The sequence below is a fragment of the Eubalaena glacialis genome, chromosome 7, assembly GCF_028564815.1.
Source record: "Eubalaena glacialis isolate mEubGla1 chromosome 7, mEubGla1.1.hap2.+ XY, whole genome shotgun sequence".
Taxonomy (NCBI): Eukaryota; Metazoa; Chordata; class Mammalia; order Artiodactyla; family Balaenidae; genus Eubalaena; species Eubalaena glacialis.
Window position 1 is genome coordinate 61,167,864 of NC_083722.1, and position 27,106 is coordinate 61,194,969.

Below are 27,106 nucleotides of genomic sequence, written 5' to 3' on the forward strand. Positions count from 1 at the left end.
ATGAGAAATCATTAGTATCCTGGTTCCAAATTACCTAATTTGCCTTCCACCAAAACTGGTAATTTTTGAAAGTTGGCTGCACATGAAAATAAGAGGTGTAGCAAAAGGTGATTAAAAAAATTTGTTAAAAAGTAACAGAAAATCACCCTTTTAATAGTTTTCCAAAAGACACTATAGGCAGCAGCTCAGTTAAAAGTATTAGCCCTGACGAGGTAGAGAATTTGAGCCCATTATACAAAGATAATAACCTTGGCACCATCTTCTCTCTCATCAGGATCAATGTTTTCAAGTAAGACAATTTCATGGTAAAAGGAAACCAGGTTCCACCATTTAAAGAAAAGGTGCTGGTCGACTCCCATGTCTCAATAATTAGTTTATTAAATGAGAAACAGAAGACAGTCAAGGACACACATGCACTTGATTTTTTTTTTTATGTTTCCATTATCAAGTTTATTCATAAGTGAATTTGATATTAATAAATAAAAAAAGCATCATTCACAACAAAGATAAACAAACCAAAAAACCCTGCAATGAAACCTTCTATTTTAATAAGTAACAAGAAAAACACAGGCTGATGATTTGGTACAGCTTTCTTAAGGGATCATAGAGGGGACATGGTTTTAAATAAAGATGGCAAGATCAACAACCAACAAAGGGTATCAGCCTTACAGAACTGGCTGATTCTGTAACATGTCTTTGAGGTCTTAGTTTTAAACTACAGATCACCCCAAAGAAGTTGCAACTAATTAATGACGTGTATCACCATCACACCAACAGAGTCCAGCTGTAGTTCAGATTAGTCCTGCTTTATTTCACATCATTTCAATATTTCTAGCGTAGGACATGATATGGAACAAAACTCAAAGTAGCAATAAAAATATTATTCTGCATTTGAATGAAGGCCAAAAAATGTTTTAGACTGTTAAACTTTTAAAGCTTTAAGCATTCCTGTTTAACCAGCATTTAAAAAAATGGATACAATCATAACACTGGCAAAGGTTAATGGGAGGACAAAGAAGTAAAACATGTGAAATGATGAATTAGATTAAAAATTACTTTGTATTGACCAACTGATGTTAATACTGCTTCTTCTTGAATTTGGAATAACTATCATAAAAGTTACATGCAGACTGAGGATAGCCCTCTGTTACAGAAAATACAAAACAAAACAAAAAACTAAAACTGGGAAACAATGGTAACTTCCAAAAGATGTATTTGAAAATTTCCTTTCATTGATGAGGGTGGTCTGTCTGTCCTTCCTTTGAGAGACCTGGTTCACTTCCATCAGCTTCACTAACTTTGTCCAGAAACATCAGTAGTGGGATCAGCTCCTCCAGAACCTGTTTGTGCGCGTTTGATGTAAAGATTCAGTAGCTTCATCTGCAGATTCAAGCCAAACACGTCATTTGAGAAAGCTGCTCTAAATGATTGTAAGATGCTCATTAAAAAAAATTATACATATGTGAGCTTCAAAAGATATTTTAGACTGAGGGGTTATTATAATACCCCAGTTACTGTTGCTAATTAAGAATTTCAAAAAAAAAATTTTTAAGTCTCAGTTTGTTCAGGACTGAGTATTCTAGCATGCCTTTTCAAAAAATGTTATAGTGATAACATACAAAACTTAGAAAAAGAAGTCACCATTAAAACAATAATGATAAACATTTGAGCAGTATGTGCTATACAATATACTGCCTTAAATTCTCTCTTTTTATCTTCACAACATTTTACAGATGAGGAAATTGAGATACAGGATGTGCCATCCCTGCCTAAGGTCACAGGGGTGGAGAGAAGTGGGCCAGGAGAGGCAATTAGGCACTTGGGCTCCAGCACCCAAGATCTCAGACAACTACGTCACTGCTCTCCTAACAAGAATGTTTTTGATTTCTCTGTGTCATTTTGCAGTCTTTATTGTATGAGATCATATTTTTATAGTTTGGAATCAAAGCACATCCAATTCTGTTTTCTACTTTTTTTCACCTAATGTCATTCTCAGATATTTTTCCCACCTACTGTCTTCACATGCAACATTACTACTGGCTGCCTAGTATTCTGGTAAAGTGCTGAATTTTAATTCTTCTACAGATAACTCTGGATTATTAGGACCTAACTTAAACTTATGACAAAACTCAGGATACATTTTTCTCTGAAAACCACTTTGTTGTTCAAAGTTTGCTTTTTTAACATTGTCTTTGACCGAAGGGTTTTTAAACCTGGTGTCCACGAGATTCAGAGGCTCACTGAATGCCCCCCCCGCCAACGAAACTATGTGTAAAATTTATCTGTATGCATTTATTTTTCTTGGGATGAGATTATACCTAAAGCTCAAAGTGCTCTGTAACACAGAAAAGGTTAAGAACCACTGCTTTCTCTTTCTTTCTTTCGGCCATGCCACACAGCATGTGGGATCTGAGTTCCCTGACCAGGGATCAAACCTGCGCCCCCTGCAGTGGAAGCGCAGAGTGTTAACCACTGGACCGCCAGGGAAGTCCCTAGAACCACTGCTTTAATCTATCTATAACTTGTATAGGTATTTAATGTAAGGTATATACCTGAGCTCTTTTTCCTTCTATGTATTTTTTCTTCTCTTTGCTACTTAAAAAATAAATTTGATTATAGTAATGACAACTGTTAGGATTTGGGGAAACTTTTTATATGAAGGTGAGTGTCTTGCCAGTTAACTGGTTCATAAACCATAATTCAGCAATCATAGTTTATCCTCACCCTTTAGAATAAATTTCAAGGTTTTGATAGTATCAAAGAAATGAAGAAAGCAAGACTGATTTTGTGTTTTTTTGCATCTTAAGGACTAATTGGAAAATTCATTTTAACATAACAAATCAAAGTTAAACATTTATTGTGATCATAATAAGAACAGAAAGAGAAGGCGAACAAATACTTGATTATCATAGTTCATAAAGGAAAATTTTTTAAATGTTCAATTGTTCCATATTTGGGGACATATAAATCCATGGATATATAACTACTATTTATTCTTAATTAAACAGCCCTTGGCGGTAAGGATTTGGGTGTGGGAGTGAGGAGAGTCAGTTGGTGATCAATAAATAACCAGAAGCTGTAGGCATGTTTTTCACAGCAGTCTACCAACCACCCTACCAAACCGCTGACCTCACCTGAGTAACAGATGTGAAAGTACAAACAGCTAAACTGCAAACGGTAAGAGAAATAAGTTGGATTCGCAAAGCCTAATTAAAATCCGAATAACAAATTTACTCTTTTTATTTAAATTAATTAATTAATTTATTTATTTATTTTTGGCTGCATTGGGTCTTCGTTGCTGCGCGCAGGCCTTCTCTAGTTGCGGCGAGCGGGGGCCACTCCTCGTTGCAGTACGTGGGCTTCTCATTGCGGTGGCTTCTCCTGTTGCAGAGCACGGGCTCTAGGTGCACGGGCTTCTGTAGTTGTGGCTCGCGGGCTCTAGAGCGCAGGACCAGCAGTTGTGGCGCACGGGCTTAGCTGCTCCGCAGCATGTGGGATCTTCCCGGACCAGGGCTCGAACCCGTGTCCCCTGCATTGGCAGGCGGATTCTCAACCACTGCGCCACCAGGGAAGCCCCCAAATTTACTCTTTAACACACTCAAAGAACTGAATTTTGAAGAGGGACCCACGGCCACCCTCTTTAGAACAGAGCAGCACTACTTACTTTACTGCCAGTGAGCTGGCTGAGATGTGGTTTTAGTTCATCACCAATTACTGCATGAACAGCCACCAGGCAGAAGACGCAAGCTTTCCGAACACTGCTCTCCGAATTATCATAACCCTGGGAAGAAAAGTCCTTGTTAGCACTCCTGCAGGATCTGAGGAAAGTACCATTCCACAGAGACAGAAGTGCAACTCAAAGAGGAGATCCCAAGTGTGCTGAGGAGAGAGAGCTTTACTGACTGGACAAAGTTAATTTCTCACCTTTTCAGGCAGAGGTGTGCCCTTCCCTCCTCCACCTCCCCTTCGGCACCTGCACTCCACTGTCAGCCTTCCTTATCGGGTTCTTTCTTACTTAGCTTGGAAAGCTGCAATCCTCTGACTCTGGGGCTGCCCTCTGCCAATCCACCCTGCCGAAGCCTCTGAATTAACCTTCCTAAGGCTTTCAGCTGTAGTGAATTCAACAGCTCCTCACTATTGAGTAAAACCTAAACTCCTTGGCCTGGCAGTCAAGGTACTCCTGTAATCCAGGCTGAATTAAGCTTAACATCTGGCCCATCCCTACCATTACTCTAAGTTATTCATCCAACAAACATTTATTCAGTACCCACTATATGTATGACACACACCTATTATGTATATTCTGTTCTTAGTACCAAAGCACAGATAAGAAAGGAAAAGATTTGGATCTTATCTTCAAGGACCTCACAATTTAGTAGTATTCGGCTTAGAACAGAGTCACAAAGGTAATACTATAGAAGCACAAAGAAATGAATGATTAACTCTCTTCAGGAGGGATCTTAATATACATACTATGTAATATTAGTCATTAAAATTACATTATAGAATATTATTTATTGGATGGAAAAAGTTCACAATCTATGATTAAGTTAAGCAAAGCATGTTACAAAATATGATCCCATTTTTTTAAAGTATTTATATGTATGGGTTTGTATGCATAGAAAAAAACCACATTAAATGGTAAGTTACCATGCTAAATGGTAAGTTTTATGTTATGTATATTCTACCACACACACACACAGCTAATTACGGAAAGTCTTTGCTCCGAACACCTAAGACAGCAGGAAGGCTTGGTCACGCCACTAGTGTTGCCTGGCAAGTGTCTAAAATAACCGAGTCCCAAATGTATCACACATAGCTTATTCCTCCAAGCTTTGCTGCTTACCTGTATTAGGCCTGGCATAATCTCTGGCAAAAGCAGGTTAAGGGTCTCCTTGGAAACTCTCTCTATCACTTTTGTTTGCATTTTGATTGCAGCCAGATTAATTGGGTAATCTGCAGTTTGGATGATGGGACAAAGCACTTTGATGCACTGCTCCGGACTGATTGAAGTGGCCAACACTGACGCAGCTTCCTCAGCAGATCTCACCACCTAAATCAAAGAGGTCAACATTTAGCAGGGAAGTAATTTTGTAAAACTTATACTGTGTCCTGGATGTATACACTTAATGAAATATGTCATAGGACATGATATCTGGGATTTTCTTTGAAAACACTAAACAAACAAACATAAAAGGTGAGGGTACAGATAAAACAGGTTTGGTAAAATGTTGATAACTGTTGAAGCTAGAAGATGGAAACATGGTGCTTTTTTACATCATTCTTCCTTCATTTGCGCTCTCTTAATGTTGGCTTGATTCAGTGATTAAAAGCAACTTTAACATGATATTGTGGTCTAGTTCTGCAGGGGAGTGGAGGCTCTGTCCACCTAGACTACACTGTGACTGGAGTCCTCTGCATCAGCCACGCTGAGACCCTGCTCATCGTTAGGACCCTCAACTCCAGGAGGGCTTGTGCCTTTTATCACGTTATTAAGAAAAAAAAATAAAAATCATTTCATTAATATGTTATCAAGTTAACAGGCTATTTCCCCTACTGTTCATAATGATTTTCTTTCCTTCTATATTGGACTTGGGGAGGGTAAAACACTGGTTCTGCAATGAAGAGAAGAAACAGTTATCTATATTTTTATTGGAATCTGTAATCTCTAAAGATGGTCTTGAAAACATGTAAAAATTATTGCTTTTGCTGCTACTTTGGTATTGTCTCATTTGTGCTCTCAATCTGTGAGAGGTACTTATAAAGGTATAGTGGAAAATACACTGCAAGTCAGAAGACCTAGGGCTAATTTCAGCTGTAACAGCTTAAGAATGTCAATTTTATCTTTGGTAAAAACTGGTATGCTACAAGGCCTTATTTACGTCAGAAGGTGGATAACTAAAGTACAAACATTACATAGTTTTTTTAAGCCTTCAGCAAGATGCTACAGATGTACCACTACTAAACACCAACTGGATTTTTTTTAAAAATCGGATTAAAAATCCAGGTAGATTTAAAAGTTATGGCTCACTCTCCTATAAGATTCACAGTCACAGCTTCTGAAAAGTGAATTACCCAGAGGGTTTCGATTTTTTCATATCCTCACCAACATTTCTTATTATCGTTCTTCATCATGTGTGTGAAGTGTGGTATTTCATTGTGGTTTTAGCTGCATTTCCCTAAAGACTAATGAGGGTGAGAATCCTTTTATGTGCTTATTGGCCATTTGTATATCTTCTTTGAAGAAATGTCAACTCAGATCCTTTGCTCGTTGAAAAACTGAGTTATTTACCTTTTCATTGTTGAGTTATGAGAGTTCTTTATATATTATGGTTGTTAGTCCCTTATCAGACATGATTTGCAAAAATTTTCTCCTATGTTATGGGTTGTCTTTTCACTTTCCTGAGAGCATCCTTTGAAGCACAAAAGTTTTTAATTTTGATAAAGTTCAATTTACTCTTTTTTTCCTTGTTGATTATTTCTGCTTTTGGTATTGTATCTAAGAAACTATTGCCTAACCCAAGGTAAAAAAGATTCACACCTATGCTTTCTTCTGAGAGTTTTACAGTTTTAGCTCTTATACTTCACTTTAATCTATTTTGTCTCACTGCTGTTTTAACTCCCTTTTTTTGACTTGTCTTTTGCTTATGTATTGCTCTGATGCTTTCTCTTAGAGTTGCAGTCCCTATTTGAAACTTGCTTTTCTAATTATTTTAATAAAAGTCCTTATGATTATCTTATCTCACTGATTATCTCATCAGTGTCATTGGTCATGATGGGGATATCCTGACTATAATGTAACAAGACAGGTTTACAGGACTCTTTCAGGAAAGCTGTCCTCATTGTTTTATTGAGTAAACTTCTAACAGACATCTAGCTCCTATAGGCAATTTACCACTTTAAAATAACAATGATTCTTATCTTCATTAGTTATTTTAAAAAACCAAATTCTTATTGGTAAATGGAAAGTGAAGTTAAGATTGGTGAACTCTAAATGGAAATCTAAAAGTGAATTATAGGAGAAAATGAAATCAGATAAATTATATCCTAGAGCTCACCTATTTTAGGTAAAAGGCCATGGTATCAATATAATTCGTTAAACAGAAAAGATTATATGTTTGCTTCTCAATCAGATACTACCTTGAACATTAAGAAAATGCTTGCTAAGAGTACTTTCAAACAACGTTTGTATGTTTCATGCAATAATATCAGAAGTACTATCAGGTCACTTACCTCCTTATGAGGATCTTTATGTGCTTCCAGTGTTTTCATGACAGTCAGTTCTGCATAGTTTTTAAATCTTGCTGGTTGATGCCTTAGGATTTCTCTTAAAACCTTTAATGCCAAAGCCCTGATTGTAGGCTAAGAAGAAATATTTTAATGTTTTTAATATTTTGGGTTGTAGACGATCTTTACATTTTCCATTTCTGTAACTTAAGGGTCTTAATATGGGTTGGGGGAATTGTAGACAACTGCATAAAATATGTGGTATATTACACAAGTTTTCACATCTCTAGTTGAAAACGAATACTTCTTAAAGAAACCAAGAACCACTACATTCTATTAAAAAGGAAGTTTTACTTTTGAACAACTAATTCAAATATGCAAAAAAAAGTACTCTCCTATAAAAATTTTGTCAGCAACCTTTCATTTTCCCTGTTGTCAACTGTTGAAAATCACTGAGCTGCTTGGTTGGGAAGAAAAAGTACTTTACAGTGAAAATTTCAGGCAGAAAGAAGCAGCAGAAAAGACTCATTTTCCCAATTTCCAAATCTGTGTAGCACTTGATTAATAGGCAATGACAGGCAATCCAAGACAGGAAAAACAGGCTATTGTTTACATATTCTGCCATTTTACCTCTTTATCCCCAAGGGTTTCAAGCAATAAAAGTAATATTGTTTTGAAGTGTTCATCCCAAACACTGAAAGATTCTTCCTGTGTCAGTTTCATGAGTTCATAGAGGGCGATTTTTCTTTCTTCTACACGTTCATTATGGTTAGACAACTCCTTCAATAACTCTGCAACCAGGTCAGAATGGTCTAAGGAAAGATCTGTCATAAGGACATGATGTTAATTCTGTAACTTTATAGGTCAACTTTCACAAGTATGGGGATGACAACGTTATAACATCATGAAACACAAACAGAAAGTTACTTGTAAAAAAAAAACCAAAAACAAAGAAAAATGACCAAGTAATATTCTTTTCCATTTGTCATCCCCAAAACCTCAATGCTAGTTTAAAACCATTTATAATAAAAATTCACAGGAGAATTGTATAATGAACCCCCATGTACCCATCACCCAGATTTAAAAATTATTAAGATTTTACCATTCTTACATCATCTTCGTGCCCGCCCCCACAACTTTTTTTCTGAAAAATTTTTAGCAAATCCCAAATGTATCATTTCATCCTTACACACTTCAGCATGCACTTCTATGTTGTCATGCCAGGAGGCTCACAGTGTCTGGGTACTCAATTTTTAGTGATACTAATAAATGATCACTGGATTTAACTGGTAACAACTTGATCCCACCACTGTAAAGTTCCCCGTCAACCTTTTAACTAATGATTTCACCCACTGATGTTGCTGAATCAATTATTTTATTAGGAGTTAAAAATGGGTTGGAATTCTTCTGAGAGAGTGAGTTTATCAACTAGAGCTATTTTGATTGCCCTGAAATACAGTTTGATAGAAAAGGCAGAATACCTAATATATTTCCCTTTAAATTTCTGAGTCAAGAGTTGGGCCCAGTGGTTATCAAGGAGTTTTCATTTGTTTTTGCTTTCTTTTTTTAAAGTATAATTATGAACTCATGAATTTTATGAATGTTAAAGGACACACTGTTTATTTTTCAAAGTCATCAGATAATGCTTTGAGAAATCTTTGTAGGAAAGACAGTTAAATCCAAAAGTTCACATTAGAACATTAAAAAATACCAGAGTTCTTCCTAAATTCTTTTGATGATAAAATACATGATAAATTCAGGTTTGAGGGACTTGGGCAGGCATTTGCTTGAGCTTGTGCCATAGATTCTTTTCCCTTCTAACTCATTCTCTGGAATAAAATAATCACAGAACACGGTGCCTGAGCCTAGAAGGTACACCTGGGGTCACTCCCTCTCCCAAGTCTCCAGGAAAGACAGCTAACACTGTGGAGCTGTATTCTCTGTGGCTTCACTTGGCATGAGTATGCTGGCCTTTTGGAGAGGGTTGCTGGCTACAAAAGGAAACGCTCAAGAAGAAAGAGCACTTTTCCCAAAAATGAACCTTGAGGTTGTAGTTTGCCAGATGGTTCACAACTGGTCCATAAAAACAGAAGCTATTCTGCCTCATCCTGCCAGCTGGTTAGCCACTGACCTAGAGATACCAATGGCCTGACATTATAGGTCTCAGGGAACCCACAACTACAAGTAGGGAAAGAAAAGTTATATTTCACTTAAGAGGATTCAGAAACCTGAGGAAAGGAAATCAAGCTGAACTACTAGAACAGATGACTTCTACTGGAATAAAACTAACAGATGATAGGGAAGGGAAATTGAACCAAAATGTAATGACAATATTCACTGCCTATAAAAAAGGAAGTTTGTTAGGACAACTTTCGTGGAACTATAATAAGAGCACTAAGAACTTCTGGTCCCCAAACACTCATACACAGAGCACAAAATGTGATTACTGAATTTAAAAACTTGAGATAATCTGGAAAGAATGATCACCGAGGAGAACTAAATTAGGGTTTTGGAAGATCAGGAAGAACCTCTGCAAAATGCAGAGCAAAACCATGAAAAATAAGAAATTTGAGTTCAAAGATGTTAACTTGGAGAATAAAAACTGTCTTATAATAATTTCATTTGTATAGACCAACATTAGAACAATATTGCTGGCTTAACAAGAACTACTGCAGCAGGATCAATGCATCTCTATAAACCGCTCAAAAATCACTCCTGTGAAGTTACATTATCAGACTTTCAAAGATGTCATAAAATCATTCTGATAAGAGTATATTTTATTTCAGCTGAATAAAGGGAAATCTCAAGAAAATGCTTTTGTTTCAACGGAACTCAGTTCTCCTCTTCATGAATATAGGCTTTGTAATTACTCTAGAAGATAATTAGAAATGACTTGTCATATAATGGTCTGGACAGATGACTGACAGGAAAATAACTTCTGCCAAAGAAAGCACATAAATTATTTGTTAAAAAACTGAACTATTTATGTCATACAAATGAGATAAACCTAACGTACTGAATTAATTAAGATAAAGTATAATCAACTGTATTTCCTCTTCTGACACACAGAAGCATTGTTGTTCTGTGAAAAGAACACAGGCTCTAGAGTCTCACCAAGCCTCTGCCCCTTAGCCTTTGTGTGATAGGAGCACGCTCTCAATTATTGTGGAGGCTGGGTTTTCTTATCAGTAAAATGGGAAAATAGCACGCACCTCCTAGGGTCATGGTGAGGACCTGGGCCTGAAATATGAGTCTCCCTTGAATAACAGTATCATCCTCACTAGAGGTAGTACATATTCTGGAATATTATAGTCTCCGGTAAACTTTACAAAGGTCATAATTAGAACTGGTCATTAGTGGGTTTGACTTGTTAGTTTTGATAAATGTTATCACTAATGTGTGTATCTGTCTGTAATATGTACAGACACATCTGAGTAAGAAAGATACTTAATAAGTCTCAGAATTTTAAAACAAATTCCTACTTGAACAAAATAATTATCTCCCGCCAAAAGTTTTATATTTTAAAAACAAAATAAGGAGAAATTTTACTTGGGGGCAGGGCATAAAAGAAAAATCAAAACAGCAAAATGGAGGTCAATACATTAAAAAAGATAATGTCAGCAATGTTTACAATAAAATAATGTCAAATAAGGTCTTCCCCACCTCAAATTTAAAAAAGAAAATAGACAGTAAATGAAAACAATTGCTATATGAAGCTTGGAACAACTACTATTTTGGTGTAACTGAAGGCTTCTCTATCTTCAAATGTTTCAGAAGTCAATCAAGTATTATGCTGTGAAGAAATAACGTTCTCAAGTTGAAAAATATTCTACCCAGTTAGGTTTCAGTTGTATAATTTCCAGAGATATTTTCCTTTAACAAATGAGAAATATATGATCCTTAGTAAAGGAGAAGAGAATTAGACAATAAGGGGATGATCTTGCTAAGTTGTCATAATTTTGGCTTTGTGGCACTTGTGATATATCAAGCCTCAACATGAGAAGTTGGTAAAAACACAATTCCTCAATCTCATAAATGAAGATATTTTTCCATTTATCAAAATTACAGGCCTGGGGACAGATTCCCAGGCAGAGTACGGAGGGTTTCCACACGTGAGAGTGGGTAAGATAGGGTTTCAGAGCTCAGCTAGAACAAGAAGCGTGTCCACATGTAGTGGCAACCAGGTGTGATGTGTCAGAGCCCAAGCAGAATGGCATTGAGGCCAAGGAAGTTGAGGGTGGAATGGTAGAGCCCAGCAGGGTGGGGAGTGCATCCGCGCAAGTGAGGAGGTAGTGGCAGAGATGGAGAACTGGTTGCATACAGGAGGATTGATCAAATAAGTAAGTATATTCAAGATAACGGAAGTCAGGTTTCTCACAGGGGGTTATTAATATGGAAAGGGAGAAACTAAAATTAATCTCATGGTGCTAGACTAGAATTGGAGTTATTGGTATAAACACTTAGCTTCTGACAGATACAGCAATAGATATAAATCAGCGTGCGTGTGTGTATACACATGCACATGCACACACAAACACACACGCTCCTTAGCTCTAGTCACTTAGAGGTCTGGGGAGTAGTGATGTCCCACCAGCAGTGAGTACACCTAGTGCCCAGACTTTAGTCTTTAAAGACCATTTTCTGTTAAAAGAAACCAAGGATCGATCCTTGGAGAAATGGTTGATTCCAGGACTGAAGCAAGGACAGTGTAAGATTTTGCTGTGTCAGAATGTAAGAATGGGGACATGTTAAAAGGACACAAAAGCCAGCTTGAATGGGATCCTGATGGTCAAATTAAGGACAATTTGAGCATCAAAATAAATAATGACAGTTAAACATTATAGCCCACTGAATACAACAGGAAACTATGTGTCTGTACAGTTATAAATATTTATTTTTTTTAAATAAATAAAATTTAAGTTTAATGAGGAACAGGATATTTACAGTTTTAAAGTACCTCTCCACAAAACACTTATTAATTACAAAATGAGTAACTTCACAGTGGAGAAGCCTGTTAGCAGCACCATAATCAAGTGATCAAAATTACATCACCAATCTTGGGGCAAAGGGAAATCATGTGTTAGTTGAAAGACGCACTAACACTTCTGTGATACTGATGCCAAGAGTACAAAATCTGAATCCAATCATAAGAAAACATCAGACAAACCTAAATTGAGGGAAATGCTACAAAATAACTGGTCTTCAACCATCAAAAGTGTCACGGTCATGAAAGCCAAGAAAAGACTGAACACTGAAGGAGACGTGATGATTAAATGCAACATGACATTCTGAACTGGATACTCCACTATAAGATATTATCGGGGCAAGTGGAAAAACTCTAAGGATGGGTAGTTATTAATGTAGCACCGATAATTCCCTGATTTTGATGAATATATTGTAATTATGCAGGAGACTGTCTTTGTTTATAGGAAGTATGTCCTAAAGTATTTGAAGTTATGGAGCGTCAGTTTGGCAACTTACTCTCAGATGGTTCAAGAAAAAGTTCCTTCTACTGTACTCCCAACTTTTAAGCTTTTGACTATTTTGAAATAATACTTAAAAAAAAGCCTACATATATATATATGTAGGTATATATATACATATATATATATACCTATATAGTGCATATATATGTGAGATATACATATATACAGCGGAGCCGAAGCAAGAAATGTCAGTTGTGACCTCTGTGCATAAATAATTTAAAACCAATGTAAATTAAGCTGCTAAAGCTAGGTCTCAATCACCAGGCTGTTGCTACTACGCAGGGTTCCAAGGGCACTTTGCTGCTAGGTCCAATTCACACACTTCTGTTATGCTGCTATCATGACTAAACCTTAACAGCATAGTCAACTGTTTATGGTAGATTAAAACACACCAAAGTGCATAATTGTGGCGATTTTATAGATTCTTATGTAATTTAGACAGTTTGGTATGTTGTCATAATTTTGCCTTTGTGATATATGTGATATATTAAGTCTCTTAACATGCCATGTTGGCCAAAATATGATTCATTGACCTCATTAGTAATCAAAGAAATTCAGAAGTGAAGATATTTTTCTATTCATCAAAATTCGAAAAATTAAAAAATAATCTGATATCTAATTTCTCAGTCTTCCTAACAATTAAGGAAATGCTCATTAGGATGACCTATTTTATATCCATCACAATGACAAAAAATAAAAACACTTAAACATTCTGGGTTGGTGAGGAAATCAGTACTACTTAAACTGGCCAAGTGTTTTGAGTTGGTAATTGGTAGTAACTCTCAAAACAAACTTACAGATATCCCTTAATTGGGCAATTTTATCCCTAGAAATCTCTTAGAATTACCTGTATATGTACATAAATTTTATGCAGAAATATGTTCACTGACAGCAACACTGAGGGAATAAAGGGAAAATCAGAAATTACCTAAGTATGAAATCATGAGAGTGTTGAGGGGGAGACTTTCAAGTTAATCTACATAAAGTTATATATTACTATACATTACTTAGTTAAGAAAAGAATTAATGGATCATGTAATTTGTAGAGGAAAAGAATGTAACTCCTTACTATTAAAAATAAGTAAAACATTTACAGTGTTTTGTACTTTATAGTCAGTTCTTATACACCTTATCCAAACCTTACTGCATACTGTGATCAGAAGGGCAGGTAACATAGCATCTGCAACCTAGGGACAAGTGAGATTCAGGAAGGTCAACCAACTTCCCAGGTGATGCAGCGTAGTATCAGAGCTTAGACCTAAGCCAACTCCAAATCTTAATGGTAGCTTTTCCCATATTTGTTTCTTGAATGTATCTTATTAAAGAGTTTATGACTTCACACTCAAAAGGCTATTGTTAAGAATGGGTATCCTTTCAAAGGGTTTTGTCATTCTGGTATGAAAATTAATAACTAAATGAAATGTGTCTACAGCTGGTTTCAGTTGTTTCTGGGAGGTCACTGAGGTTTTCTTGATTTCAAGAATTATATTAGGATGATTAATCTGTCTCTTATTCAGGGGAAGAAAACCACCAAACCACTAGAAATGAGCTCCTAGAAGATGGGAGAGAACGTTCCCACCCCCAAAGATCCTTACTTTTTAGGGAGTTACAATAAAAGAGCATGCATATTTCGTTTGCTTCGTTGATTACCAGTCCTCCAAAACACAGACAGTAGCAGCAGGACCCAGGACATACCATCAGGAAACTGGTCAGCATCATCATCAAACATGGCTTCCTTGAGGGCAGACTTATTGAAGGGACTGATGCTATCTGAGTAGTTATACGGATTATAGTCTCGAGAGCGTGGAGAGGAGTGAGCAGGCATCGAATGGAGCAATGAAGCTTTATTATCAAGGGCTGTTTGGCTTGAGTCAGTAGCATCACCTCCTGCTCTTGGGTCAGACATCCCAGGACCGCCACATGTCTATTAATGGGAAGGGGAAGGCAGAGCAAATTAACTCCTTTTTAAATCTCTTTCAAATTCTAAAAAGATATTTCCCTACTGCTTCAAAGGCTATTTTAAAAAGGTAACAATAACCAGCCAAAAAAAAATTAAGTAATGGAAATCAACATGATGAGTTAAAACTTAACATTCAAAAAGTCACAGTTTATAGAAGAGATGTAAGGAAACCACAGCCATAGGGGCAAATAAGAACTGTAAAAGAATGCTGTCTCTCCTCCTAGAGAATGGACTTGAGGACAGGGGAGGGGGAAGCGTAAGCTGGGACAAAGTGAGAGATTGGTAGTGTATATATGAACATATATACACTACCAAATGTAAGATAGATAGCTAGTGGGAAGCAGTCGCATAGCACAGGGAGATCAGCTTGGTGCTTTGTGACCAGCTAGAAGGGTGGGATAGGGAGGATGGGAGGGAGGGAGACGCAAGACGGAAGAGATATGGGGATATATGTATATGTATAACTGATTCACTTAGTTATAAAGCAGAAACTAACACACCATTGTAAAGCAATTATACTCCAATAAAAATGTTAAAAAAAAAAAAGAATTTTGTCTCTAATGATTCCTATAGTTTCCTTGCCAGTGGCTTGATCAAGCAATATATACAATGCGATTAGCAACAGTTTCTCTATGCCAGTTAAAGATACAAAAGGACTTTCATTAGCAACACTTTCATTAGCAACACAGAACTAAAAGCTCCCAGATTTCATTATTAAGGTTGTAAATTATACAATGACAGTATGTCAACAAAGTATAAGAAAACCAAATTAAAAAAAGGTCTACTTAAGAAAAAATTAAAAAGTCCCAAAAGGACTGCATAACTTTTGGAAGGATGCCTGATGGAGTTCGGGCACATTAACATACTTATCAAAATATCAATTATGATCATCAATATCACCATTACCACCGTCTACTGAGCAACTCTGCCAAGTCGTTAGCTAGGTGCTTCACAAATATCCTTTAAATATTTGCTGTGCGCCTATTCCATGCTAGGTATTATTCTTGGCACTGCGGATATATTCTTGAACAAACGAGAGAATGCTGTCTATCCTCATGAAGTTTACATTCTAGTGGAGGGACAGAGACATTAAGAAAACATAATGAATGAGTAAAGTATGTGGTACAGTAGGAGGTAATTAGTGTATGGGAGGCAGTACAGTATTAAAGGGATCATGAGTGCCGAGGTGGGAGAGAGGAGGCTGAAGATTAAATAGGGTGGTCACTGAGAAGCTACTGGAGCAAAGACTTGGAGGAAGTGAGGAAACTGGCCATGGCTATCTGCAGGAAGAACGTTTAAGGCAGAGGGAATAGCTAAGACAAAGGCCCCGAGGCAAAAGCGTGCCCAGCACAGTGGTTAAGAATCTGCCTGCCATTGCAGGGGACACGGGTTCGATCCCTGGTCCGGGAAGATGCCACATGCCGTGGAGCAACTAAGCCCATGCGCCACAACTACTGAGCCTGCGAGCCACAACTACTGAGCCCGCGCACCACAACTACTGAAGCCCACAAGCTCTAGGGCCCGCGTGCTGCAACTACTGAAGCCCACATGCTGCAACTACTGAAGCCCACGCGCCTTGAGCCTGTGCTCCACAACGAGAAGCCACTGCAGTGAGAAGCCGGTGCACCACACGAAGAGTAGCCCCCGCTCGCCACAACTAGAGAAAGCCCGCGTGCAGTAACAAAGACCCAACAGAGCCAAAAAAAAAAAAAAAAAAAAAAAAGCATGCCCAGTAAGTTGAAGGAACAGCAAGGAAGCATGTAGCTAAAGCAGAGGAGAGTAGTAGGAGATGAGGCCAGAGAGGTAACAAGGGAAAAAAGTCTACTGTATAGACTGTGGCTTATATTTTGAAGACAGAGTCAACAGATTTCCTGCTGGACCAAGTAGGGAGGATGAGAAAAAGAGATGGGACAAGGACAACTGTTCTGTCCAAGGTTTTTGGCTGAGCAACTAGCACTGCTATCAACTGAGATAGAAAAGAACAGTTTAGGAGGAAAGATCAGGAGTTCAAACAGGCAGCTGGATGTATGAATCTGGAAATCAGGAGAAAGGTCTGGGCTGGATGGAGTCATATGATTTATCATATGCATAATAATTTTTAAGGTATGCAGTAATATCCCTATTTTCCTTAGGAAGACATGGAGGCTTAGAAGTGATAATCTGACTAGTGAGTAAATGCCAAACTCACTTCTGCCAGAATCCACTACTTGGGCTCCTGACACTGTACCCTGCTATCACTGGGGAGAAAGTCTCAATTAAGCAGTGACTCTTACTAACCTGTTATTGGTACCATAGGCAGCTTTTGGGGTAGGGAACCTCAAATACGAGTGATAAGCAGGTTTTTGGCATCCAGTTTACTAGGCTCATCTGCCATACAGGCACGGGGAGAAAAACAATAGCAGGAAAGATGTCAGGAAGCAGAGCAGGGAGCCCTGTAGAGATTTGCTGAAGCATTGCAATGTTCTATAATTTTGTAAACACTGAGAAACCACAGATTCCACAGGAAATGGTGGGATAGCTTGTTTTGAGAAAAGTCTAAGCTGTGAGAGAAAAGTCTAAGAAGAAGCAGAGTTAAAAAAAAAAACTTTTTTGTATAATGGCAGGGTAACAAACTGAGCAATAATATTCACAAATGTCAGAAAGATGGGTCATAACATTCTTAATTGGAACCGCAGAAACTGATGAAACAAATCACTATCACTACACTGAACAGGAATAAAAAAGGTTTAAACACCTTATTTTGTCCTACAAGAGCCACGTGATCTGGCCCATGTTCCTATACTGGCTTTCATCCTGGTTCTCAACTGTACAAAGCTTGCTCCCATCTAAGTGTCTTTGCACTTCTTATTTCTTTTATGGAATTTTTCTCTCCTAGATCTTGTATGGCTTTACTTAGGTCTCAATGCAAATGTCATCTTCCCTTACAACTTAATCTAAAATAGATTCACTTTACATTCTAACCTAGAACTCCACAGTACTCATCTCTACCCAAAAATATATGAGGAACTCGAGGGCAGTGACTCTGCCCAGAGCAGTGCCTGGCACATGGTAGATACTCAGTAAATACTGAGTAACTGACCCCTGGAAAATTACCTTTGAAAATGACAGAAAGCAAAGTTTAAAAATAAAATCAAAAACTCTTAATGAAAACATGTGCAATGTAATAATGTTCAAATACTCACTGAATCGCCTTCATCTTTTTTAGAATCCCTTTTCAATGGCTCATTCATATCTTCTTGACTGCGGAAGCTGAAATTCTGAATTGCTTCAGTGACACCTCTAAGAGAGCTATAAATATCTTCAGAATTCATATTTTCTGTGTCATAATCAAATGCACTATGAAAAAGACAACAATTAATTTTTATTTATGTGTAGTTTTAAAATACAAATACATATGAGGAGATTACACAGGATATTTATAAAGACAGGATTAGAGAATGTATATGCTCTAAAGCATAATGAGCAAAATGAAACCTGACAGCTACAAATGGCTAAAGAACATGTCCCACTGTTTGCCCATCAAGGGCAGCTTACAGTGACTCTAGAATGCACAGCCCTTAACAACTGGCTTGTCTTTTCACCTTCAAAAATGTTCTGACTAACCAGAGGCCAGCAAATTATGACCCCTGAAATCTAAGAATTTTTTTTACATTTTTAAATAGTTGAGAAAAAAATCAAAACAATAACATTTCATGACACAAGAAAATTACATAAAACCCAAATTTCAGTGTCCATAAATAAAATTTTGGAACATAGCAATGCTGATTTATTTAGCTATTATCTATGGCTATTTTCACACTACAGAAGCAGAGCTGAGTAGAGGTGACAAAGACTGCATTGCCTGCAAAGCCTAAAATATTTACCATATGGCCCTTTACAGAGAATTTGCTAACCCCTGTGGTTAACTCACAATAATGGTACTGCTTAAAGAGGAGATAAATGTATTTTACACAAATCTGTAAGAAGGCTGAGAATTCTTAACAGTGAACATAAGTGTTACTGATCTGAATTCTATAATCAGATTCTAAAATTCAACTGAGTCTGGAATTGAGCCATCAAAATTGTCACATATGTATAACATTGAAAAAACAGGCTAGATGATAAATTTGCAATTGGTCTGCAGTATAATGAAGCATCTTATAATTGTAATGAATATGATGAAGCATATGTTATGGTATATGGTTAATAACAAAAATCAAGCTGGTAAGTACAAATATGACCCACTAGACAAAGTTTTTTAATTTTTAAATTTTTATTTTATTTTATTTTACTTTTTTTGGCTGCAAGGCTTGCGGGATATCTTAGTTCCCCGACAAGGGATTGAACCTGTGCACGCTGCAGTGGAAGTGTGCAGTCCTAAGCACTGGACCGCCAGGGAATTCCCTAGGCAAAATTTTTTAAAAGGCCAGGAGACGGGAAAAAATGTTAATCCATTAATGAGTTAAGAACTTCATCTGAAATATAGCCGATGCTTGAACTGCACAAGTGTGTGAAAATTTCACATGTCTTATTAAGGATCAATCTCACAGTCACATCTTTTCCTAACTATACATATTGCCATTTTATATTTAACCCTTCCCTACTTGTTTTTCTTTATTTTTACATTTTTGTCTATAAGGTTAATTTTTTCTTCTATTTTTAGAGGTGGCTGGCCAATATTAGATCTAAATATTCATCATTATAACTTGACCTCATCACTTATATTGAGTATTATAATTGAAAGACACAATTGGCAATTAATGGATTTATACAGCATATCTGAGAAACATAACTATGCTATTTAATGCAACAAGCAGTAATTTCCAAAAGCTGTGTCCCTAAGTTTTCCTGTCACTTACAAAAAACAGTTCCATATCCTATACATTATTATCATCTAAAGGGTTAGTTTTGGAATAAACATTTTTTGAATTTGCTAAGTTTCTATGTGTCTAAGACCTTTCAAGTTGAGGAGAAATCAACTGGAATTATATTAATGTCTATTTTTCTAAGAATGGGGAATCTACAAATACAAACCATGATGGAAAATAACCCTTTTATTACCTTGGAGATAAAGTATTCTGTGACGTGTTGGTAGGAGAAGTAAGAGGACTGGACCAGTTGGCAGGTGACCGTGGTGTTGGTCTTGTCAAAGGACTCCCCATGGAACCCTGATGGACGGAGTCAAATAAACATTAACATATGACAGGTAGTTCAACCAAAAGGCTCTTCAGGAAGCCATACAATCAAGATGTTGAACAACATGAGAGAGCCATACTTATAGGTCATTATTTTAAATATTCATGTACTTATCTCTAGTTTCTGTGGGAAAAAACTTTCTTCCCATTCAGAAATCTAGCTCTTTAAGCCTTTTTATTGTTCTCCTCACACACTTCCTTCTCTCAAATATTACCACAATATCTTTTTCCTCAAAGATTAAACAAGATCCCAAATTAACAATTTTAAATTAGCTCCCTGTTCTGAGCCAATTTTCCTTCCTCCAACCATTATGAATTCTCAAATTCTGTTCCCTCTTGAGTTTGATTTACAAATGATTTTTACAAAGACACCAAAGGAATAGAATCTGGTCATGTTAGTAATTTTCCTATCTCTTAAAATATAATGAAACAATACCTTCTCCTTTTATTTTTAAAAATTTTTTTATTTTTATTTTTTGGCCATACCGCACAGCTTGTGGGATCTTGGTTCTCTGACCAGGGATCGAACCCAGGCCCTCAGCAGTGGAAGTGAAGAGTTCTCAACAGTGGACCACCAGGGAATTCCCCCTTCTTTTAAAAAAACTGACTTTGGTCCCAAGAAATTGTTCTCAGATTGCTCTCCCCTTAGACATTACCTTAATCCTGCCACAAGTGCATCTACTTTCTCCTTTATCCATTAGCAAAGGTATTGCTCTCTTTGTCTTTTTAAAACTTAAGTTCAATTCTTCAGGCATATTATGTAAATGGTTTGATACCATTTAGATATAACACTAATGTTTCATTTACTCAGATCTTACTTCTCCAAAACAAAATCCTGTGTTATCCAACCACCTATGGGCTGACAAGCCTGTTATTATTAAATGTGAACACACCCTTTAAAGCACTACCCTCCTCGGGCCTTATTTGTTATTCCTGGAATAAGTCATCCTTTCTGGTCCTCAAATAAGGACTGGTTCATCTAAAGAGCATGTCCTAATTCTCATGGCTTGCAAAGCTGATGCCCTCATCTAAGTTCTGCTACATTTCACTTTCCTTGTTCATACCCTGGCCACCGTTCACCACCATCCTAGTGTACACCAAATTATAATAGAAACATGATAGGCCTAAGAACTATATTCTTTCCAGGAAAATATTTAATTCTGCTCAGGAAATGCTGCCCAATGCAGATGCAAAAATTGTACATTAGGATCAAAGTTTACTTCATGTAAAAAAAAAAAAAAAACAGCAATTATTGTTAACTAGTCATCACATTATACAATGGCCAAGAAAATAACTGAAAAAGACCTGGGTTCCATTGCCAGTGTTTCGAAGGTGATTATGAAGAAGCTTGGTAGCACCATCCTGAAAAGTTTTTGGTAAAGCTCCTAATAACATTGTAAACTCTGGGGTATTGAGTTCAAATAAGGAAATCAGGACTGACTGCGCCGCCTAGAAAAGAAAGACATACAAGAAGCATATGAATATATTTTGGTTATTCAAAGGAGACCATTTTCTTCACTCAACATTTCTGTTCAATAGTGCAAGGCCATCTTTCCCAGGGAAAAAGATGTTCTTACATGCTTTCAAATTTCTTTGCTGGAAGAATAAAATCAAAAACTATTTGACTTACCATTTATTTTTTGAAAGTAAGACAGGAATATGAAAAGTATAACAAATACGACCTAGAAATCAATGGCAAAAGTCAACCAGTTTCTAGGATTACTCCGTCAATATATGCTCCTACTTCAGTTTTCCTAAAAAAATTATTACAAGAAGAAAGATGGATGGAAATAAGGAACTACATCCCTAAACTATACAAAGCCCATCAAGAGCAACTTAGCACTTTAACTTTCATTTTCTCAATATAGGATTCTTTTTTTTTTTTTTAATTTATTTCTTTATTTCTTTTTGGCTGCATCGGGTCTTAGTTGCAGCACGCAGGATCTTTCGTTGTGGCGTGTGGGCTCTAAAGTGCATGGGCTCAGTAGTTGTGGCGTGCAGGCTCTGTAGTTGTGGTGCGCAGGCTCCAGAGTGTATGGGCATTGTAGTTGCAGCACGTGGGCTCTCTAGTTGTGGCACGCAGGCCCAGTTGCCCTGCGGCATGTGGAACCCCAGTTCCCCGACCAGTGATCAACCCATGTCCCCTGCATTGGAAAGCTGATTCTCAACCACTGGACCACCACGTAAGTCCCATTATATGATTCTTAAATTAACTAGCTGTATTTAGTCTTCTCTCAAAGCAGCTAATCTTAACAAATCTACAATTCAAAGCTAAAACTAGTCTAATGTTTCTGTGGAAATGGGAACAAAAGCAAGGTTATTCAGATCAGTTAAGAAAACATAAATTTCCTTTCTTCTTCTAAAGTAATCAATTGAGTTATTAAAAGCCACACTGTGAAATTCAGATTACACAGAAACTTAATTGAGAGGAGAAAGAAATCCAAATAGTTCACAATTATGACTTGTTTGTAAATGTGCACATCTTGTTCTGGATCCTTTCTGACCCCACTCTATGAAAACCTAAGTGTTCCATGTTTATGACAGCTAATAAACAACAGGAGGGGAATGGTGAAATTAAGTTACATTGGCACAATGGCATACTACACAACACAGCCTTGAAAGATGATGTAGCTCTATACATGAAGAGATTGGGAGAGGACTATTACATACTGCTGAAGGAAAAAATTATAAAACAGCTGTAACATAAGCCCATTTTGTTAAAAACAACAACAAAGTATACATTGTGTGGGTGTGTACTCTAACATGTTAATAGTGTTTAAATAAAGCTATTTGCATTTTGAAACAAAACTTTATGATCTTGTGTCTTTTTGGAACCTAAACAGTGAAAAGATCTCAAGTTAATTTGAGCAAATGAATTAATAATTGTTAAGGTATATTTTATTCCACCTAGATTTTATTTTGGTGTATGAGATGCAGCTTTATTTTCTCTCTAGAAACAGACAGTCCAACTGTTCCCAAACCAATGACTGCATCCTTTCCTCATGACTCAACGTGACACCCTTAGCATGAACTAATCTTCTATATAAACCTGTTTCTCTGGACCCTCCTTTATATTACATTGATCTTTGTCTATTTCTGCATCAAATAATACAGGTTTAAATCGCATGATTTAAAATGCAATAGCTTTATTTATTTTTTATTTTAATTTTAAAATTTATTTTTGGCTGCGTTGGATCTTCATTGCTGTGCGCAGGCTTTCTCTAGTTGCGGTGAGCAGGGGCTACTCTTCCTTGTGGTGCAAAGGCTTCTCATTGCGGTAGCTTCTCTTGTTGTGGAGCACGAGCTCTAGGCACGCGGGCTCAGTAGTTGCGGCACACAGGCCCTAGAGCGTGTGGGCTTCAGTAGTTGCGGCGCGTGGTCTCAGTAGTTGTGGCTCACAGGCTCTAGAGCGCAGGCTCAGTAGTTGTGGCGCATGGGCTTAGTTGCTCCACGGCATGTGGGATCTTCCTGGACCAGGGATCGAACCCGTGTCCCCTGCATTGGCAGGTGGATTCTTAACCACTGCACCACCAGGGAAGTCCCTGCAATAGCTTTAGTATATTTTGATGAAGTCCTTCATTTCTGTTAGTTTAATGTCACATTTATTTTACTAGCTACATTTTACATTTATTTAAAAATAAATTTTCCAGTCTTTAAATGAAAGTAACACATACTCATGGATTTAAAAACAAAAAAACAAAAAACCTTTAGAAAAGGTTTTATAGTTCTCAATCCCCTGTTTAGCTCTCCAGAGTTCTTTGTAGTGCTTGTTTTTACTGATTGTTAGGTACACATGGGCTTATATAATTATTTCTTGATTTATCAGTTAGAAACATTTTCTGGTGATTTCCTACTACATTAGATGAAAACTTAGGTTCCGTTCAATATCAGCCCTACCTCTCCTACCCTCTTCTCCCTTACACAACATAGCTAGTCCATTTTTGTCACATTAGTCAAAATAATGTTTAAAAACATAAATCAGATCATATCATTCCCTTACTTAAAACATGTCAATCAATGGTTTCTACAGTCCCATCAGTATTCTTGGTCTTGGAATATTCCCAATTCTTAATTTTGATGAAATCCAACTGATCTATTTTTTCTTTTTGTTGTTTGTGCTTTTGGTTAGAATCCATTGCCAAATCCAAGGTCATGAAGATTTATCCCTCTTTTAAGATTTTTCTAGGTTTAGCTTTTACATTTAAGTCTTTGATCATTTTGTATTAATTTTTGTATATGGTATGAGGTAAGGGTTCAACTTCATTCTTTGGCATGTGGCTATTTAGTTGTCCCAGCACAATTTGTTGAAAAGACTATGATTTCCTTATTGAATGGTCTTTGCACCCTTGTTGGAAATCAATTGGCCATAAACACAGGTTTTTTTCTGGACTCTCAATTCTATTCCACTGGTCTTTATGTCTAGCCTTATGCCAGTACCACACTGTGTTGATTACTATTACTTTGTATTAGGTTTTGAAATCTGGAAGTGTAAAGTCCTCCTACTTTGGTTTTTTTTTTCAAGGCTCTTCTGGCTATTAGGGGTCCCTTGGAATTCCATTATGAATTTTGGAATCAGCTTGTCAATTTCTACAAAGCCAGCTGGGAATATGGTAAGGATTACACTGAATTTGTAGATCACTTTGGGAAGTATTGCCATCTTAAGCATATTAAGTCTTCTGATCCAAGAACATGGGATGATTTTCCATTTATTTAAATCTTCTTTAATTTCTTTCAATATTATTTCATAGTTTCTACTATAAATTTTGCACTTCCTTTTAAAAATTTATCCCTATTTTAATCTTTTTAATGCTACTATAAATGGAATTGTTTTCTTAATTTCATTTTTGGATTGTTCAAGTGTTTAGAAATACAATTGATTTTCGTATATTGATTTTGTATCCTGCAACCCTGCTGAATGTGTTTATTAGTTCTAATGGTTTTTTAGTGATTCTGAAGGATTTTCTATATATAAAATTGTATCATTTGCAAACAGAAATAGTTTTACTTTTCTTCCTTTCTCTCTTTTTTTTCTTCTTTCTGGTCTAACTATCCTGGCTAGAAACCGGCGAACCCCGCTACAATGTTGTACAGAAATGGTGAGAGCAGACATCCATGTCTTGTTCCTGACTTTATGGAGAAAGCATCCAATCTTTCACCATTAAGTAGCTGTGGATATTAGTAATAGCTGTAGAGGTGCCCTGTATTGGGTTTAAGAAGTTCCCTTCCCTTGATCGTTTGTTTAGTTTATGATTTTTTGTTTTTGTTTTAATCATGAAAGATGTTAGATCTTGCCAGATGCCTTTTCTGTTGAGATAATCATGTGGTTTTTGTCTTTTTACTATTGATATGGAGTACTACAAAAGACTTTCAGATGTTAACCTTACATTCCTGGGATAAATTACACGTGGTCTTGGTGTATAATTCTCTTTTTATATGTTGCAGACTTTGGTTTGCCAGGATTAAAAGGGTCCATATTTGTAAGAGACATTGATCTGTAGTTTTCTTTTTGTGTGTGATGTCTTTGGGTTTCTTATCAAGATAAAACTGTCCTCACAGAATGAGGTGGAAAGTGTTCCTTCTTCTTCTGTTTGTTAAGGAAGAGTTTGTGAAGAACTGATATTAATGCTTGGTAGAACTCACCAGTTAAACCATCTGAGCCTGGGCTTCTCTTTGTGGGTGGTTTTTTGATTACTAAATCAAACTCTTTACTTGTTCTATTGACTTCTTGAGTCACTTTTGGTAGTTTGTGTCTTTCTAGAGATTTGTCCATTTCATCTAAGTTAACTACTTATTGGCATACAATGTTGTAACATTCCTTTATAATCCTTTTTATTTCTGTAAGGTTAGTAATATTTCCTCTTTCATTTCTAATTCTAGTAATTTAAGTCTTCTCTTTTTTTCTGTCAATCTAGCTAAAAGTTTGCCAATACTGTTGATCTTTCCAAAAAACACAACTTTTGGTTTCACTAATTTTCTCTATTTTTCTATTCTCTATTTTATTAATTTCTGCTTAATCTTTATGTTTTTTGTCTTGTTTGGCTTGGTTTTAAAAATTGAAGTACAGCTGCTGTACAATATTATATGTTATAGGTGTACAATATAGTGATTCACAATTTTTAAAGGTTATACTTCATTTATACTTATTATAAAATATTGGCTATATTCCCCATTGTACAATATATCTTTGTGACTGATTTCATACCTAATAGTTGGTACCTCGTAATTCCCCACTCCCATATTGCCCCTCTCCTGCTGGTAACCACTGGTTTGTTCTCTGTATCTGTGAATATGCTTCTTTTTTGTTACATTCACTAGTTTTGTTATATTTTTTAGATTCCACATGTAAGTGATATCATACAGTATTTGTCTTTCTCTGTCTGACTTATTTCACTTAGTATAATGCCCTCCAAGTCCATCCATGTTGCTGCAAATGGCAAAATCCCGTTCATTTTTATGGCAGAGTAGTATTCCATGGCATATATATACCTCACATCTTCTTTATCCATTCACCTGTTTGTTTTTTAAGATTATTATTTTTTTGATGTGGACCATTTTTAAAGTCTTTATTGAATTTATTACAATATTGTTTCTGTTTTATGTCTTGGTTTTTTGGCCCTGAGCCATGTGAAATCTTAGCTCCCTGAGCATGGATCAAACCCACAACCCCTGCATTGGAAGGCGAAGTCCTAACCACTGGACTGCCAGGGAAGTCCCTTCATTCATCTGCTGATGGACACTTAGGTTGCTTCCATCCATATCTTGGCAATTGTAAATAATGCTGCTATAAACATTGGGGTGCATGTATCTTTTCAAATTATTTCAAACATTTCAAATAATGGTTTTTTTAAAAATTAATTAATTAATTTATTTTTGGCTGCATTGGGTCTTCGTTGTTGTGCGTGGGTTTTCTCTAGTTGTGGTGAGCAGGAGCTACTCTTTGTTGCGGTGCAAAGGCTTCTCATTGCGGTGGCTTCTCTTGTTGCAGAGCACAGGCTCTAGGCACACGGGCTCAGTAGTTGTGGCTCGTGGGCTCCAGAGCACAGGCTCAGTAGTTGTGGCACACAGGCTCAGTTGCTCCACGGCATGTGGGATCTTCCCGGACCAGGGCTCGAACCCGTGTCCCCTGCATTGGCAGGCGGATTCTTAACCACTGCGCCACCAGGGAAGTCCCTATTTTTAGTTTTTCGAGAAACCTCCATAGTGTTTTCCACAGTGGCTGCACCAATTTACATTCCCAAAAACAGTGTATAACAGGGTTC

General features: G+C 36.8%; 1 protein-coding gene across 3 annotated transcripts in view; it reads right to left on the minus strand.

Moving 5' to 3' along the window:
- Positions 1-499: 499 nt before the first annotated feature.
- Positions 500-27,106, minus strand: part of CLASP2 (cytoplasmic linker associated protein 2) — a 174,615-nt gene continuing 148,008 nt past the window's right edge. For all 3 annotated transcript variants that reach the window (XM_061196474.1, XM_061196473.1, XM_061196475.1), the window contains 9 exons: positions 21,153-21,296; positions 19,714-19,820; positions 17,856-18,009; positions 14,409-14,637; positions 7,858-8,051; positions 7,234-7,362; positions 4,847-5,053; positions 3,665-3,781; positions 500-1,380 (listed from right to left, as the gene is read on the minus strand). In XM_061196474.1, the coding sequence (XP_061052457.1) occupies positions 1,294-1,380; positions 3,665-3,781; positions 4,847-5,053; positions 7,234-7,362; positions 7,858-8,051; positions 14,409-14,637; positions 17,856-18,009; positions 19,714-19,820; positions 21,153-21,296 (1,368 nt within the window). In that variant the 3' untranslated portion in view covers positions 500-1,293. The remainder of the gene's footprint in view (positions 1,381-3,664; positions 3,782-4,846; positions 5,054-7,233; positions 7,363-7,857; positions 8,052-14,408; positions 14,638-17,855; positions 18,010-19,713; positions 19,821-21,152; positions 21,297-27,106) is intronic.